Here is a 17,346-nt window from a genome sequence, read left to right as displayed (position 1 = left end):
ATGCAAGGCAGGGTGGGAAAGCAGAGGGAAGACTGCCAAACTTCTCCCAGGGAAAGTCACAGCCATGATTCTTCAAAATCATCTGCTCCAATGTGACATTACTCCTGACTGCAAACAGAATCGAGTCTCCGAAGCTGTTTACCAGTTACACTGATGTGGGTTCAGTCTTCCCTATCTGGGTAGCCAAGTCTGCACTGGTAAATAAAGAGTGAGTACATAAACTCTTAGCAAAGGAGAAAACCATCCACTTTCAGTAAAGCTTGATCCTGCCACAGAAGGCTGTGAGAGAGCTTTGGAGCTAAGTAGTGACTGTTGGGAGGGTGCCTAGAGCTGGAGGGAAAAAAAAACCCAACATATAAAAAGGAAGTCTGTTTTTACATTTAATTCCTCCTGGGTCCAGAGAAGCAGGGGTTTATATTTTCATTATAAATAAGCTAGAAAGCATCTACATAGTGGAATCCATATTCCCAGTTGGGAAGAACCTGCAGGTCAACTATGGTCAACTTTCCCTTTGAAAGCATTACCATTACAAGTTAGTGAACAATTCACGGGTCCTTTTGTTGTAGCCACGTTATTCACAGCTCAGTGCCACTCTGCTGCCTTCTTTCACCCACAGGGATGCCCAGACCTTTGATTTCAGAGACTGCTGCAGGGCATCAGAGTTCTCCATCCAGAAGATCATGAAGATGCTTCGTACTGATGCTCCTTTCCCTGTCTGAAAATTTTTTCTACTGCCTGAGTCTTCCAAGCCCTTTGAATGTTTCCCCTTTTCTAGGAAACACACAAGTCCTGTGCTACTGTGTAGTTGCTGGAAACATCACAACTGTCTGCAACTTTTACACAGGTGAGAATTCACTGCAATCTCCTACACGAGTTGAAGTTTGGTGCTGTGGCCCAGCTTTCCCCTGAGGTGGGTGTTAAGTTTGGCAAAAGGCTGGCTGATTGCAAAGTGATGTTGCCCATTGACCCAGTATGGTAATTGCACATCAAAAATACATTTGAATAAAGAGGTTCAAGAGACATTTTATTAGAGCAGCCACAGAAAAGTTAAAAGTCATGTTCCTCTGCAGGACACAGTCCAAGCCTTCTATACAGCAGCCATCAAAGTGGTATTTTTTCTGCCTTTGCCCATAACTCTCCAGCAAAAATAAAACTGCAGGTATGCTTCCACAGGAGAACCTTTATCTTCTGCCATTTCCAAACTAAGTGGCTGGAATCAGTTATGTAAGAAAAAGGAAATTTGAATTTTATTTTGCAAGTACAAACTTAAACCAAGCGAACTGTTATTTGTATTTTATTTGCTCTATAAAGGCCTAGGCGTACAAAGAACTTTTTACTGGATATAAAACCCCACATTTTCTTTTCAGGTGTCCATAGGAACACTAGTTTAGCTGAAAATAAATATAAAACCTGCAAAATACCTTAATTTAGTTTTGCTAAGAATTATAAGGATGGAGGTAAAGGGTAGACTAGTTCCTCTTTATTTCAAGCTTGTTGCTTTAATTCCATGTTGCATATGAAGCAACAAACAAAAACTCTATGGAATGTAAAAAGTTCCTATGCCTACAAAAGCCTTAACAACACCACACTGAGCTGAAGAACAACGGCACTGACATGAAAGGATTTTCATTTCTAAGAAATACCTGGCTACATCGGAGTTTAAGAAAACACGCATTCCATCCCCTTCTGCAGGGCTGATTTCCAGCAGCACAGACCTACTAACCCCAAATGAGCTTCCTCCCTGGGAGTCTGAGCTGCAGCAGCACAGGGCACTCCAGGTGAGACAGTGGGATGGAGACGGGGTGGTAACTTGGGTCTGGGTGAAAGAGGAGAATCTGCATTTAATAGCACAGAGTAAGTACTATGCTATGTTTAAAATACTGTTCCCAGCTCACAGTGACAAACTGCATTCTCCACTAACCACAATTTAGAAAATGGTAAACTCCCTTTTTCATACTCACAGTGCATTAAGGTACAAACAAAATTGCTGCTTCCCAGGTTCTTCATCTCTGAATCTTTCTTAGACTTGTATCCTAAAGGTTCATTTTTCCAAATGGCATAACTTTGGCAGAGGTTGAGGTCGGTGCACTCCCAGATTGCATACTGCCTATCCCTCCTGTAGTATTACAGGGATATGTAGATGTTCAGCACCTTGAAACCCAGGCTTGCTATTCAGCTAAAACAAATGCGCAGAGCATGAATATTACAATTACCAGAAAATTAAAAAAATCTGACTGGATTCAAAGCAAAAATAAAACTGGGAAATTTTGAAATTTCCTGAGGTGCTCTTTTTGATCAACTAGAACTTTGGCTTCCATTCAATTTAGGCATTTCTTCTGTAGTACAATGAAAAATACAAACTACATTGTGATTAATATAAAAGCATTTTTTCCAGACGGGAATGCCGGAACATATCTATTGGGTTTTTTTCTCAAGCATATATTTTAGCAAGTATGATTTTCCAAAGCAGTTAATAATCAGTGGAGCTGTATTCTCCAACAGAAAGAGGGCTGCTTTTTTCCTAGTAGAAATTACATATTTCTATAATTTTCATAATTTAGAGTTCTGTGGTTCTACTTGAACCTTCCTGTTCTTTTTTAGAAAAAATTCAAGAAAGCCCTTTATAATAATTCCTCATGGAAGTGCCTACTCATGGTAAACCATCTAACTCAGGTCCAGTCTAGGCTAAATTGTTGCTGTATATTTTTTCATGTATTTGTGTACTTATGCAAGCCTGAATTAAAATACATGTTTTGATGGAAGAGAAAGCACACATGAAACCACAATCTAAAAACTCGTCAGCTCTGTGGAGATGTTGAAAAGGCAAAGTTCACTCGTGTCACAGTAAAGGAACAGACGGTGTGAAGAAGTGATCAGACGGAAGGTTTGAAATGAAGGGGGGAAAAAAGGAAGTTTTCCTACAGAAAGAATAATTAAACTGAACTCATTGTGAACAGACACAGTGGAACCCAAGAGGGTAAATGAACTATACACAGCTGGGAATCCAGACATACATTCGGCTTGAAAAAGCTGCCTCAGAAGTCAGGAAATTCAAAGGTAGGTGTCTCACAACAGAGTTTTTTAGGCACCTTCTCCAAAAAGATGGATACTCAAAAGAGCTAGATACCTCTTAATATGCATTTTTGTTAATAATCTGCTCAATCTAAACTATAAAACATGCTGTGCAACATGACTGAACGAATATTGCTGTGAGAAATATTTCCCCCATGTTTGAGTAATTTGAATTTGTAAGCTAATGTAAGTTTTTGTATTAAATAATGTTCTGTGTGCAATTTTCTTTCTTGTAAAGCACTTTGAAGCTTTCAAAGGGCACTCTAGGTTCATAAATAATATGGTATTCTTTGCCAGAACTGTAGGGCATTTCCCATAAATTCCAAATCTTCTTTGCCAGAATTGCAACATGTTGCATGCCAAATCCTGCACACAAATGTTCTACATGTGGCAAATACATATTGGTAAAGACCAGAGGCATGGCATTCCTGGATTTCTTAGAAAGAGTGGGGGCAGGGAAAGAAGTGGGAAGGAATAACAAGGGAGGGAAGAGAGAAAAAATGTCCGCAAATCATTTAAAAAAACCCCAAAAAACCAACAAAAACCCCCCACCCCCCACCCCAAACAACCCATAACCAGCACTTAATTATTATCAAAAGCTAAACTGTTTGCTGCATGTAGCACAAACTCACAGGTACCCAGAGCTGAGTCTTTAGTTTACCTTCAGTTATGGAAATCAGGCCTCTTTTTCTGAGATGGGTGTAGATTTTTCAAACCCAGATATTTGTATGGGTCAGAACACCTGCAATCCCCTCTCCTCCCAGAACACGCCAATGGAAACAGAGTGGCTGCGAACCTGGAGCAGCAGTCAGGACTGCCACCACTCCACAGGCTGTGACCATGAATCCCCTTCTTCAGGCAAAGAGGTGAATGTATTTCTTATGCCCACAGCTACAGGGAATAAACCAAGGCCAGTGTTTATAAAGTGAACTCTCGCCTCTCTGCAGCCTCCCCCGTGGACAACCAAGGCTCCTGCTGCTGGAGTTTGGAAGAGAAGGCCAAGTGCCGGGTCCTGCACTTTGGCCACAACAACCCCATGCAGCGCTACAGGCTGGGGACAGAGTGGCTGGAGAGCAGCCAGACAGAGAGGGACCTGGGAGTTTGGACTGACAGGAAGCTGAACAGGAGCCAGAGTGTGCCCAGGTGGCCAAGAAGGCCAATGGTATCCTGGCCTGGATCAGGAACAGTGCGGCCAACAGGTCCAAGGAAGTGATTCTTGCCCTGTACTCAGCACTGGTGAGGCCACCCCTCGAGTGCTGTGTCCAGTTCTGGGCCCCTCAGTTCAGGAAGGATAATGAGGTCCTGGAGCGGGTCCAGAGGAGGGCAACAAGGCTGGTGAAGGGACTTGAGCACAAGTCCTATGAGGAGAGGCTGAGGGAGCTGGGGCTGTTCGGCCTGGGGAAGAGGAGGCTCAGGGGAGACCTCCTCACTCTCTACAACTCCCTGAAAGGAGGTTGTAGCCAGGGGGAGGTTGGTCTCTTTTCCCAGGCAACTATCAGCAAGACAAGAGGGCATGGTCTTAAGCTGTGCCAGGGGAGGTTTAGGTTAGATATTAGAAAGAATTTCTTTACAGACAGGGTGGTCAGACATTGGAATGGGCTGCCCAGGGAAGTAGTGGATTCTCCATCCCTGGAGATTTTTAAAAAGAGACTGGATGTGGCACTTAGTGCCATGGTCTAGTAACTGCAGCAGTAGTGGATCAAGGGTTGGACTTGATGATCTCAGAGGTCCCTTCCAACCCAGCTGATTCTATGATTCTAAAGCAGCAAGACCCAGAAATTCAATCAGTGCATTTGGCCACATATCACACAGGTTAGATTACTGAAGGGTACTTGCAGTTTAATGTGTCTTTGGTTAAGCATGAACAAAAATGTCACTAAATTTTAAGAAAATGGTGACAAAAATTCTTAATCACTCAGCAACAACCAGCTAGTTTTAAAGGTACCAGAAACTACTTAGACCTAATCAGGTGTTAAGCACCAAGAGTTGCTAAACATTTACAAACTGAAGTTAAAACTGAACTCCACATTCTGCAACACTAAATGAACGTTTTACTACCTGGTTTCTTTTGAGGTGGCAAGAAATGACTGTAAAACCATTGCTGTTGCCAGAACTACATTGCTTAGAGAAAAATATCCTGTGGGTTACCATTTGTTGCCACGATTTACAAAGATACGGTCTATAGTCTGTATCAGTTTCATGTGGAAGTTTTAAAGGGAAAAAGCCTTCTGCAGAGTTTGCAGATTTCTGCATAAGTGTCTGTGTTGTTGCAAAGAGGACCAAGTGGTGCTGTCTCACAAGCTTTTCAAGAAAGCTGGCACATTTCTTCAGATTCATCTCCTGCAAGGTAAGACTCTCCCCTCCGTTGCTTCTGTCTATCCAATAAAAAGCTGATATACTGTCTAAAAGCAGAACACAGAGCGAGGGGTGAGCGCAAAACAGGTTTTCTAAAGAGTAGAGAGTGAGCAGTAACTGAGTGCTGCTATTGCAGTTCACAAGGAAAAGCCTTCCCAGGCACTGCTTTATCATTTCCTCCGTCCTTTGTGCCAGCCTGTTCTCCAGAATGGTAACCAGGCGGAGCATGTCGAAGTGATAGTCTGTGTCAATGAACATGACTTCCACTTCCAGCCCTCCTCCCGACTTTGGAATGATGCAGCGGGCTATGAGGTGATAGAGCATTTCCGTTTTCCCTGTTCCTTCTGCACCGTGGAATTCAATGATGTCTCCTGTTCAAAAACAAGGCAGCACGTTGTCAGGTAAGAGCACTTACAGCCCAGGGTCACTTTCCAGTGTTTACTGAACCAATACTCACTATTCCACAGATTGGAACATGCATTTTGGAAAGTCTGACACGCATTAAAAATGTTTAAATCCTGGTTAGCATCTACAAAAAGACATTTCAATTTTCAAGAAAGGCCTCAAAAGTCGAAAAAATGAACTGGGAACAAAGGTTGAAAACCTCTGCCAATACCACCTAGGACACCAGTATCAGTGAAAGGTTGGCAACTGGATTTCATTGGTATTATCACAGGTCGATGAAAGCAGAGGAGGAAGATGTTATACAGAAGTGGCTAAGAAACCATCTACATTATGCACACACAATCAAGGAATAAATTAAAAAGGACAAGCATAACATAACAAAAATTGATATATCAGAGGTCCAAATCATGTTGGCACATCTATTTTTACAGCACAGCCTGTCCTTCAGCATTTCATGTCTTCTATAAGCTTGTTCAGTACCTGCACGTGTCACGAGATACCTACAGGAATCTGTGACTGGTGAAGAGAACACCAGTAGTTTTATTTAGCACTTACATTCTTCTGTGCTGATCATAATATGAAACTGCTTTTTTGGACAAAGGGGACTCAGATTCCTTCAACTCCAGGCAACACCTCTGTCTGAAGCAAAGGATCTCCGTTCATAAAAGGATTCAGCCTAATTGCCTCATCCATGTGGGTCAGTAAAATACATATCACATAAATTTAAAATGTTAATTAAAAACAGCATTCCACTTCATTAGGAAACCAGTTCTTTTGTTGGATGTGAATGCAAGATATTTTTAAGTCTTATCCAAAGTCTCCTGATGTCTTGAGCCAGAATCTAAAAAACGTTAATTTATTAGTCGCGTTTTATAAATTCTTAATTTTGGGAACTGGATTATTTATTTATGACATTTTGGATTTTAGGCAGAAGGGTAAATATGTGCAGTAAGGAGAATCACACAACTGTAATTGCAGGAAGGTGAGAGATTTCCGTGGCCTTGGCAAGTGCAAATGGCATAACAGCTTTTCATAGGGAGATGTGAGAGTAGAGAATTAATTGCAACTTTCCTTAAACGTGTTTGTGCCTGCCTGAGTTAACAGGGTTTTTCAAGTCACTGCTCAACTTCCAGAGGATGTCCTTGTTCACAAGTGTGTATAATGTCAAGATACAACTCAGGATGAGGGGCAGAGGGTGGTGGGGAAGAAACCAAGCTCTTACTTCACCCTTTGCAAGCATTAAAAGCAATTTACACCTGATGTGACAGTCTGCCCATTTCCATGGCACTCACACTGCCTGCCTCTCCATAATGGGATTCCTGCTGCTCCACGACTGCAATTCCATTTCTATGAATTTCTGATACTTCAAAATTTATTAAAAAGCTTGACTGCCTCCCAAACCTTTAGTTAGCTGTTCCAGATGGCTCACCCACTTTTGAGATGAAAGACCTTACTGGGACACAAATCTTCATTTTCTCTTCCTGTCCAGGGGTCAAATGTCCAACTCTGGCACTTGCAGCCAGTGGCTGCTCTGCTGTCCCACAGCCTGTGCCAGTGACATAACCACGCCCTGGTAGGGTGAGACACCAGCTTGGAAGAACTCCTCCTAAATGCCCTGGTAGGTCATTCCCTCATATTTCATCTATTGAAATATTTTAGAGCAATTGCGCAAGGCGCCTCTCGTTAAGGTACAAAGTGTATCTTCTGTCTGCCACTGGCTTTGTGCCACCCTGACTGGCATTTCTGAATCCACACCAGTAAGTGAATGGGGCCAACGTGCAATACAGGTGCCTCACCTGCCTTTACAGCAAAATATGACCTATTTGATTCAAAAAGTTATTCTGGGAAATAAATGCTCCACTTTTTCCATTTGAAGATGCTCTAACAGGATGTCTGTGTGCTACAGAATAACACTGGATGAGATTTTGTTATTGGCAGAACTACTAAACTTATTTAAGTAAAAATTCTAAACATTGAATGATAAAAATCAGTTTCAGAAGTTTTTGTGGTGGTATTTTTTAAATTTTGACAGCAAGTCAGCCAAGCACCCTTCAAAGTTTGTTCAACATTGCTGAAAGAGATACACAGCTGCACTGTAGTTTGACCAAGACACTGGAGTTACTTTGAAAAGAGTAACAGCTTGGACTGCAAGAAAACCTCAAGAGGGTCGGGGATTTCTGTGCCTTCCTGATTATCCCAGAGGCTGCCCACAAGAAGAATGGGTGCAAAACAGAAGCCATTTATAGCAACATCTATAAATGTAGGGTTTCACTGAATTAGCAACCAGGCTGTCAGAGTAAGATAAGAGGGGAAATTCATTCCTCTGGATGAGAGAGGACAAACCATGACACAGCAGAGGAGGAAGTGAGGCCAGCAATGTTTTCAAGAAGCCTTTGACACCCTCACAATAGGTCACAGAAGAAACTGAGTGATCAATGCTAGCATGAGCCATTAATGTCAAAATAACTTTGAAAGGAGGATTAGTAAAAAGACACTGTCACAGGACGAGAACAGGCTGAGAGGGAGAGTAAGAACAGACACTTTAAACATGGAAGAAGGTTAATGGGAATTTTTTCTATTAGAACAGGTGTTGGCAGACGTTAAACATATCAGTAGAGGAACGTTCCATTAGCTTGGCAAAACATGTAGAAGACAAACTAATTGGGTTAATAAAGACTTAAGTTTGCGAAGACTTAACAGATGGAGATGGATAAGCAGAGCGATTTCATAGGAAATTCAGCAGTGATGAATTCAAGAAGTAGATTTTAAGGAGTCACCCAACACATTGCTTGGCTCATGGTAGCTTGAACTGGCCCACGACAGGCAGACTAAAGAGAACAATAGTCCACTGCCATGAACCAGCGTGCAGGATAAGCTAAATGATGCTGCATAAATGTCAATATTTATGTAACACTAATAATATATTTTTTAACTGAAACTTTGCGCTCAGTCCTGGTCATAATTCGGTGTTATCTTTTGAATGAGAGGAGCCTTGTTTCTGTCTGTACTCATTCCACTGGCAAATGCTGGCTAAACTATTTTCTGACACCGCAGTTCCAAACAGGCTGTTGGAACACTCAGCAATAACTCTGTGGATTTCACATCATCCCATACCTTGAAGTTACTGGGCCTGTGATTTACAACAGTGTGCAGAAGCTGTCGCTAATATTTATACCATTTATAAGCAAAGTAGAAGGGCCCAATATTTATTCCAAGTTAATGTTGGGTGTCATGCTATTGCTGAACATCAGAGCTTTACACTGACACCCACACCTTCATGCCACAGGCACAGGGGAAATATGACTGGCAATAGGGGAAGATTATTTAAAGCTTGTGTCACTTTTGCTCCATTCCAGAAGAGCTTAAATGGTGTGTAATTAATGTGCTTATGTGTTCTTAAATATGCAAGTCCATCATAATTAGAAGCAGTACCTATATTACCTGTCCCTATTTTATAGTACTCTGACATGCACGTAAGGAACACTTAGCTACAATGTAACATTTGGTAGTTTATTGAAATTTCATGTATGTGTTTGTTTTAAATACCATCAAGAAAAATAAAATTTAGGTCCTTGCATTACTTTAATCACAGCATTTTAGATTAAGAGCTGTTCAGTACAGACTTCATGGGCAATCTATCACAGCATTCCACAGTGACCCACTAAAAGTCAACTTCATGACAAATGGAGAGGAAGGTCTTCAGCAGGGATTTAGGACTGAATAATGAGAACACAAATCAAAACAACACATGGGCTCAAATGAATACCGTGGTATTAAAAGACAAAGCAAAAATGTAATAGAAGGTGAAGTCTATGTATGTATATACAGCTAAAGATCTGTGCTAATATGTTAGGCAGCTTCATTGATGTCAGCCAAAAAGCATGGCAAATTATGGGTAATAATTGATGCCATTTGTTCAATGCAGAAGAAAAATACAAGTGCTTCAAAAGCTCAGTAACTCTGTTGGCACAGAGAAACCAGTGATGAATTTTATAAGGTTTCCAGCCATCTTAGAACTGAGGTTCTGGAACAGTCTTTGGTCAGACATGAACAACCTACTTAACTTCAAGAGCAAAGCAAATAATTTGACATGAAATTATGTAATGCTGTGGACTTCAGGCAATTACTAACCCTCAGGAAGGCTTCTTAAAGTCTGTTCAACCAGAACATGGCCAGTTTAGTCTCAAACATCTGTTTCTTGTGTGTAAAGTTGACTAGAAAAAATCTCAGACTAAAATATCAGCATTTTCTATTAGTGCACTTTTTTAAAACATAAAGATCTCATCTTTCAAAATAATTAAGAATTTGAGAGCCTTGTGAAGCATATACCAATTTCCTTACTGGTTCTTAATTCTTCCTGCGGATAACAAAAAGCTTCAGAATTGAGAGTATTTAAATATTCTTCTGTGCTCCACTTGCACTGGCTTACCAGTATTTCTCTGCCCTTTATCCTTGTTACGTCACATTTGAAACTTTTGGGGCAGAAATCATATACTGCTAAACTCCCTATGTATTCTCAAGTGCTGCAAAACAACACAGGAATAGTCTCACAGTGACTGTGTTCAGACTAAGCATCATCTCTCCTCCAATTATGCTGATTCTTTTTATTGCTTTTTCTGCTATTTCTTCTGAACCTTCTACATTTGAAGGAATTCAAATTGCAGACAAGTGTGCTGATAACCACTGCAGCCACACACTTGCCATATGAAATCCACTCATTCATACACTCATTCCACAACAGTAGGACCTCACCCCCAAGATCCTTGCATTTTGCCATTCATGTGCCTTTTTTCCTATATATTTCTAATTTTGTGTAATCAGAGTCATCTCTTCCATTGTGAAATTCAAGAAATTTCACACAAAAACCAATCTGACTTCCTGAATAGTGTGTTAATTTCTATTTAGCTCATAAAAACATCCAATTTTGACCTTAAAACTTCTTCCTAGAAGAATCCCCCTTAAACTTGTAGTACTGGTGTCACTGGGAGGTTGCCTGATTTCTCCAGTTTGAAATTCTCCATGAGCCACGTTGATCCAAACATTGCCCATGAACTCATTCTGCTGATTAGTGCCTATGTCCACAATGGAATTGTTTCAAAAGTTCCATCTAAGTATAATTAGGATTTTTCAGGCCACAACTGAATGGCTTGATGACCTGGCTTTATTGAAAAGTACTGTTTGCTCATGCCCCTTATCCTAAATTTTCCAGACCACTCTATATCACTGAACTCTTTGCTATTTACTGAACCTCACGTTCTTTGCAAATTTCTGCAGTTATGACTTTGTGGTGGTTGTTTAGACCACTGACTAAAAAAAACTAAGAGGTTTAATGACAGACTCTACAACAAAATGGTGTAAAACTACTAAAAACTGACCAATGTGCTTGGTACTTACTCACCTACACCTCTGTTTTCATATGCATGAAGCAGATTTTAAAGTCCACTTAATAATGTTTGGAATGGTGACTTTGCATCATTCCATTTTATCTAGTTTGCATAGAAATAAATCAACAATTACAATTCTGATCCAGGGCAAAATCATCTACTTGTAAGATTATGTCTGTCACATTGCTCTGAGCATGTTTTACACGGACATCTTTCCATAAATGGGATAAAGACACATTTTTACCATGAACAGGAGATCCCTCCTCAGCAAACAGATAAGGTTCAAGATTCTTCAGAGAGCTTCTGCCCTCGAGTCGCGCAAGCAGCTTTTAAAGACAAGACAGAGAGACACACTGTTAACTCAAAATAATGGACCTAAGGAATAAACCCTAAATCTGACAGTTTTCCATGACAGCCCTATCATAAGATTAGCCTGATTTTGAAAATGTTTTTAAAAATACACACGGAAACATATAGTCTGGACTACAGGCAGTTCCATCCTCACAGACAATGAGCACACGGATTCAACGGCAATGAGGAGTGGATATATTAGGGGAAATAAAAGCTTAAAAAGAAAAGCTGCACAGGTAGATTAGCAAGAGGGACTGCCTCTGGTACACAGCAGTGCTGCCACTGGGAAGAACAAAGGGAAAGAAGATCATTTGTAACAACCACCATCTTCACAAAAAACTACTGGTTGAGAGGTGAAACCTTACCCATCATCAATCTCCTGAGTCAGTCCCTTTGAGTATTTTTAAGTAAAACCATGTGCATTTCACCTGAAAAGTTACACAGGACTCCTCTGGGCTACAATCCTATTATATCATAGTTACTTGTTCAAACAGAGTATGGATTAAGAATGATCAAAAGTAATTAGTCACCAGTGGCCCTGCAAGAACCTTTCCAAAGCAAGCTTGAATTTGTAAAGCATGTTCTCCAAAGCCCCTTGTAAAGCAAGACCATTGTAAAACAAATTAGCTCAAAGTTCATGGACAGTTTCTTAAATTGAGAGGTATTTGCATAGCAAACAGACAGGTATTCACATAACCTGTGTTATTAGTAATTCTGGCACACTGCATAAACCAAGAATTAACATTTCCCCCAGTACCAGAGCTGTTATTCCCTACATGTATTCCCCACACATGAGAAAGGACACTATTGGGACACTCAGTGTCACCAGAGCACGTACCCTGGTGCCAAATACTTCATTCTCCAACACGCCCAGCTGTCATTTAACGATCTGAACAAAACAAATCCTGTTCAGCTTTATCCCATCCTCCTCAAGACCAAACCAGCAGTAAGCACACACCTTTAAACACCTGCTGCCTTCTCTTGCTTTCCTCTATGCCACATCCACAAGCAACATTTGCTCTGAATTGTCTTAACAGTTCTTTAAAGAGTTGTGTTTGCCTTTCACAGTAGAATAAAAGTCCATTAAATGGCCCTGAATTTACTTCAAGTTGTCACGATGGGAATCTAAGTGTGATGTTTTCATTGACATTTTAAGTCCCTTCCATTAACAAAATGTCAGCGTGTTTGCCTTGGCCCGTTCACACCTATCCAGGAGAGTTTTCTGACTCGTCCACTGAAGGGTCAGAAAAACACTTGAATTGACCTTGCTCTGGATCTGTGGATCCTCCCATTACATTTCACATATTTGTGCAGCACAGAAAACACTCACGTGGTGAGCTCCGGAGTATTTTGGGAACCAGTAGGGTTCTGTGACCCAGACAAATGAAAAATCCAAATAGACATATGGACACGAGAATACAGGAATGTTTCCTGGGACACATAAACAAGGAGATCTCAACTACCAAGAAAGACCCTACATGTGCAGCTCTTCTGTGCAAGCAGCTGCCAGTGCCTGGCCCTGGCCCCTGGAGAGAAGGGCTGGGAATTCACCCCCTCATCCAGCAGTGCGAGTTGAGAGAAAGAGGAAAACCACCACAGGCTGCTGCTTGCTGATGTTCTTTGCTTCTTAGCAGAGGAAGCACCTCTCCAGCACTCTGGGATAACAGGGGGCTGGATCAAGGGCACTGCTGGGTCCAGGAGTCACAACTATCGCTGGGCTGAACACATTTGTGCAGCCTCCTGCTCCTAAATTTATTTCTACGTTAACAATACATCCTCTGCAGTTTATTTCTTCTGAAACAATGAGCCCATGTCTCCTCTTAGACTGTCACCTCTTTAAGCTTACTGCCAGAGCTTTGGAAACACATGGTAGATTGATGGGCATCATTTAAATATGAATCTGCAGTTATTTAAATGACAAGTTTATATATTAATTTTAAATAACTACAGGTGCTTACTCTGAGCACTGCTCATGTAGGTAATTTATGGTAATTTGCTGATGATAGTGCACCTGTGTTTTTATCAAACTTGTATTTACTTCCGAGATCTGAAGCAGAATCTCCAAAGGCACTTGCCTCATTAATGCCGTGCTGGGAGCAACGGGGTTCCTGGCAGAAACAGGAACAATTTTCCTTCAACTCTCACAAAGGTTTGTCCACACCAGAGCAGAAGTGACGGAGGCAAAGCTGAGATGAGGCACCAGACAGGCAATCCCTCACCTTTGCCCCCATTCCAGGCAGGGGCAGCATGGGGCTTTCCAAATCGGCAAAAGCCACCCTGGCTCTGTTCCAGGGCAGCATTTCCATTTTGCCTCCCCACATATTCACGTGTAAAATGAGGAGGAGGAGAAACCTACAGGATTTAAAGGTTAATTTGGAGGGTGAGCATAAGGTGTCCCAGGCTTTGCCACAGACACTGTACAGCACACAGCACTGCAGAAGAGAGTTTTGAGTTGGAAGAGCTTGGGAAAAAACCCCCAAGACAATATCAATTACATATTAGAGATTTCAGATTCCATAATCTAACTGTAGATGCTCATTTATTCTTTCATAAGCCTCTTTTCATCTTCTTTTACACAGAACACCACCTTTTAGCAACCTGCTAGTGGTAGGTCTTCACTCCTAGGTGTTCTTCAAATGTAATTATGCCAGCAAGAAACTGCACATCTGTGCAGTCACGTGTAGAAAACAAGTTATACAGAAGAGTCAGACAGCAGCTAGGTTAAATTTCATTAATGACAAGGCTGATGGGACTCAAATATTTCAACTATGCCTTTTATAATTCATCAAATTTTTAATAAACAAATATGCATATGGACAGTCCCACTGACTAATACATGATGTGCTTATCCTTTATTGGTTTCAACAGAGCTATGCATAAATGGAAGCACACATGTAGGTCTTGTCAGGAATGAGAGATTACTTCATTAAAATGTTAAAGAAATTCAAATTAAATACTCCAGCTCTGTTAGAGGCTGTGAGCTAACCTACAGGCTGTTTACACATACAAACCTATCTTGAGTACGAGACAAAACTTAATTTTCAACCACTACAACCACTCTGACTGAGCTTTTGTAAACTTTGGGCATGAAGACATATGCAAGCAATTTATCATTAATTTTACTGTGATACACCAAAGGTGTTTTGTGAGAAGTTCTAATTTGTCATATTAATTATATTGAATAATAAAGAGTACAAGACTGTTGTCCCAGGATAACCTGATCTTATATGCAGGAGGCTATTTGAGGAAGTATTGTTTTAAATTAAGTGTTTTCTGTTTCAAGGGCTTTTACCATTTTTTCTGGACTGTGTATTCATACATTAACCATTCTTAACCCATCGGTTATCAACTCCTCCCTTGGTCCAGGCTGGCTATCCATCCATAGCAGCCAGCTGATGCCATGTGCATTCCCTGCTGGCACCACTCCATGGACAAATAAATGCATTCAGCCCCTTGGACATAGCACAACTCATGTCCTTTATTCATGTCCTTTTGCTGATAGTGGGCATCTGGTACTTTTTTTTTTTTTTTTAAGTGTCAAAAAGGCTTAAGAGCCACTGAAAAAACATGGAGCTTTATCAAGAAATAAATATCACCACACATTTCTACGTTTCTATATTAACTATTTGATGTATTCCGATAGTTACACACAACTCTCCAAGCAATTAAGTTGATGATGGCAAGTGGAAGTTTCTAACAAATACGCCATCCAGCAGAGAAGAAAAACCCAAACCAAACCAAAACCAAAGGCAACAAACTCCCAAACTCAAACCCTTTTTCTCCTAAGAGCAGGAAAGCAATTCCACCTTCCGTACCCTTTACTTATAGAATCGTAGAATCGTTAAAGCTAGAAGAGACCTTCAAGATCACCAAGTCCAAACGTTTAAACCCAAACCTTCCTCAAAGCCCTTCTTCCTTAGGCACCTACTTCAACTCTTGGGATGGGAGAGCGAAGGGAACATTTGTAAAGAATTCCCGAGACACCCGACCCGCCTGCCCCGGCGCAAGCAGCGCCCGTGGAGAGCCGCCCACCCGCATCCCCACACACAGGCAGGACAGGGACACCCGGGACCCTGATCCCGCCTGGAGCCGCTGCCACCCACGGAAACCCTCCAGGGAGCCCTCCAGGCGGCTGAACCCTCCCCTCGCTCCTTCCCGCCCACCCCGGCCCCTCGGGAGGCTCCAAGGGCGCTCCCCCAAAGGCGCTGTGGGGAGCGCCCGGCGCTTCCCCCTCCCCCGGCTGCGGCCTCGCCTGGCCCTCCCCGCCCGAGCCCCGCGGCTGAGGGGGGCCGGGGCGGGGGCGAGGGCAGCGCCTCACCTGCGTGCCCGACTCCGCCCTGCGGGGCGCGTCACCCATGGCGGGCTCAGGGGCCGCCGATCCCGATCCCGCCGCCCAGCAGCGCCCCCGCCCGGCCGCCCCGTCTGCGCCTGCGCGGCTCGGCCCCCCGGGAGCGCGGGGTGGAGCCCGCGGGCTGAGGAGCCGCGGGTTCGAGTCCCGCCCCGGGCTCCACTGGCGGCCACCGGCCCGCCCATCCTACGTGGCTTGGGATTCCTTGGCTACCGCAAGGAGAATCACAGAATCAATTATGTTGAGACCTCTGAGACCATCGAGGCCAACCTATGACTGAACAACACCATGTCAACTAGACCATGTGGCACTCAGTGCCAAGTCCAGTCTGCCCTTAAACACCTCCAGGGATGGTGACCCCACCACCTCCCTGGGTAGCCCCTTCCTATGTCTAATCACCTTTCTGTGAACAAATTCCTCCTAATGTCCAACCTAAACCTCCCCTGGTGCAACTTAAGACCACGTCCTCTCGTCCTGTCACTGGCTGCCTGAGAGAAGAGGCTGACCTGCACATCATTGCAGCTGTTTATTTATTTTAAGGACCCATCTTTTTATAGGTTTTTGTGGGTTTTTTTTCCTGCTCCTGATGAAATGAGGCAGGTGGCTGGTTTGGTGTGACTCAGGGCATGCTCCTCTGTGACACTGGGGTAGCCGTGACTCAAGGGAAGCTCATTCGCGTGGCCGCAATTAAACTCTTGACGCCTTGGAATCTTTGCCAAAGCCAGCTATCAATTATGGCTTAAATTAAAAGGGATGTTTTAAATATGTCCCTGCAATGAACTGGGCTTGTGTGGTGCGTGACGCCCTGAGGCAGGAGCCGATGTCCAGCGAGTCCCTCATGTCAGCTCTGTGCTCGTGGCCGGCAGCAGGACCTGCTGCCCCTGAGGACTACGACCTGTCTGCTGATGTTGTGCCACCTGGGGAGGCAAGAGGGATGGGCACAGGGAAAGCATGGGAGAACCAGTTTGTGTTTTCCATAGGCTAAGTGCAAAACCAGCAGGATAAGAATAGCAGCTCCCATATCTGCATATCAAAGAGCTGTGAAGATATGATCTCTTTGGGTCTACAGAGGTTATCAGTGATACTGCACGTCCTTACAGTTACAAGGAGAAATTGGTGGTGGAGTTCTCTGTTCCTTCAAAGAAATCACATTTTCCTATATGAAAGAGTTTCTACTGGCTTGGTCCCGAATGCATCACAATCAGAAAATCTAACCTCAGATGCAAGGTGTCATCTTTGTTTACTCTTTCAACCCTTTTTCAGCCCAAAATACACAGCTCCAATTGATAACACCCTTTTGTTGCCATCTGACTAACTCAGGTTTCAGATGAATGCTTCCAGCCAGATTTAATCCAAGTCAAAGCTCTACTTTAGAAGTCCAGTCCTAATTCTGCTCATTACAGTACACAAGGGAGATGGTCTCTCTGCACA

The 17,346-nt window shown here is 42.7% G+C and overlaps 1 protein-coding gene across 1 annotated transcript; it reads right to left on the bottom strand.

Moving 5' to 3' along the window:
* Window positions 1-4,890: 4,890 nt before the first annotated feature.
* On the bottom strand, window positions 4,891-15,975 carry XRCC2 (X-ray repair cross complementing 2). Its single transcript, XM_027648468.1, has 3 exons — window positions 15,886-15,975; window positions 11,461-11,542; window positions 4,891-5,798 (listed from the first exon to the last, which is right to left on the bottom strand). The coding sequence occupies exons 1-3, from the start codon at window positions 15,922-15,924 to the stop codon at window positions 5,083-5,085; spliced, it is 837 nt and encodes a 278-aa protein (XP_027504269.1). The 5' UTR covers window positions 15,925-15,975; the 3' UTR covers window positions 4,891-5,082.
* Between the last annotated feature and the right edge of the window lie 1,371 nt (window positions 15,976-17,346).

Source organism: Corapipo altera, unplaced genomic scaffold (assembly GCF_003945725.1).
Source record: "Corapipo altera isolate COAL_440 unplaced genomic scaffold, ASM394572v1 47, whole genome shotgun sequence".
In the NCBI taxonomy this organism is placed as follows: domain Eukaryota; kingdom Metazoa; phylum Chordata; class Aves; order Passeriformes; family Pipridae; genus Corapipo; species Corapipo altera.
The sequence above is the reverse complement of the archived record's forward strand: the minus strand, read 5'-3'. Positions and strand labels throughout refer to the sequence as shown.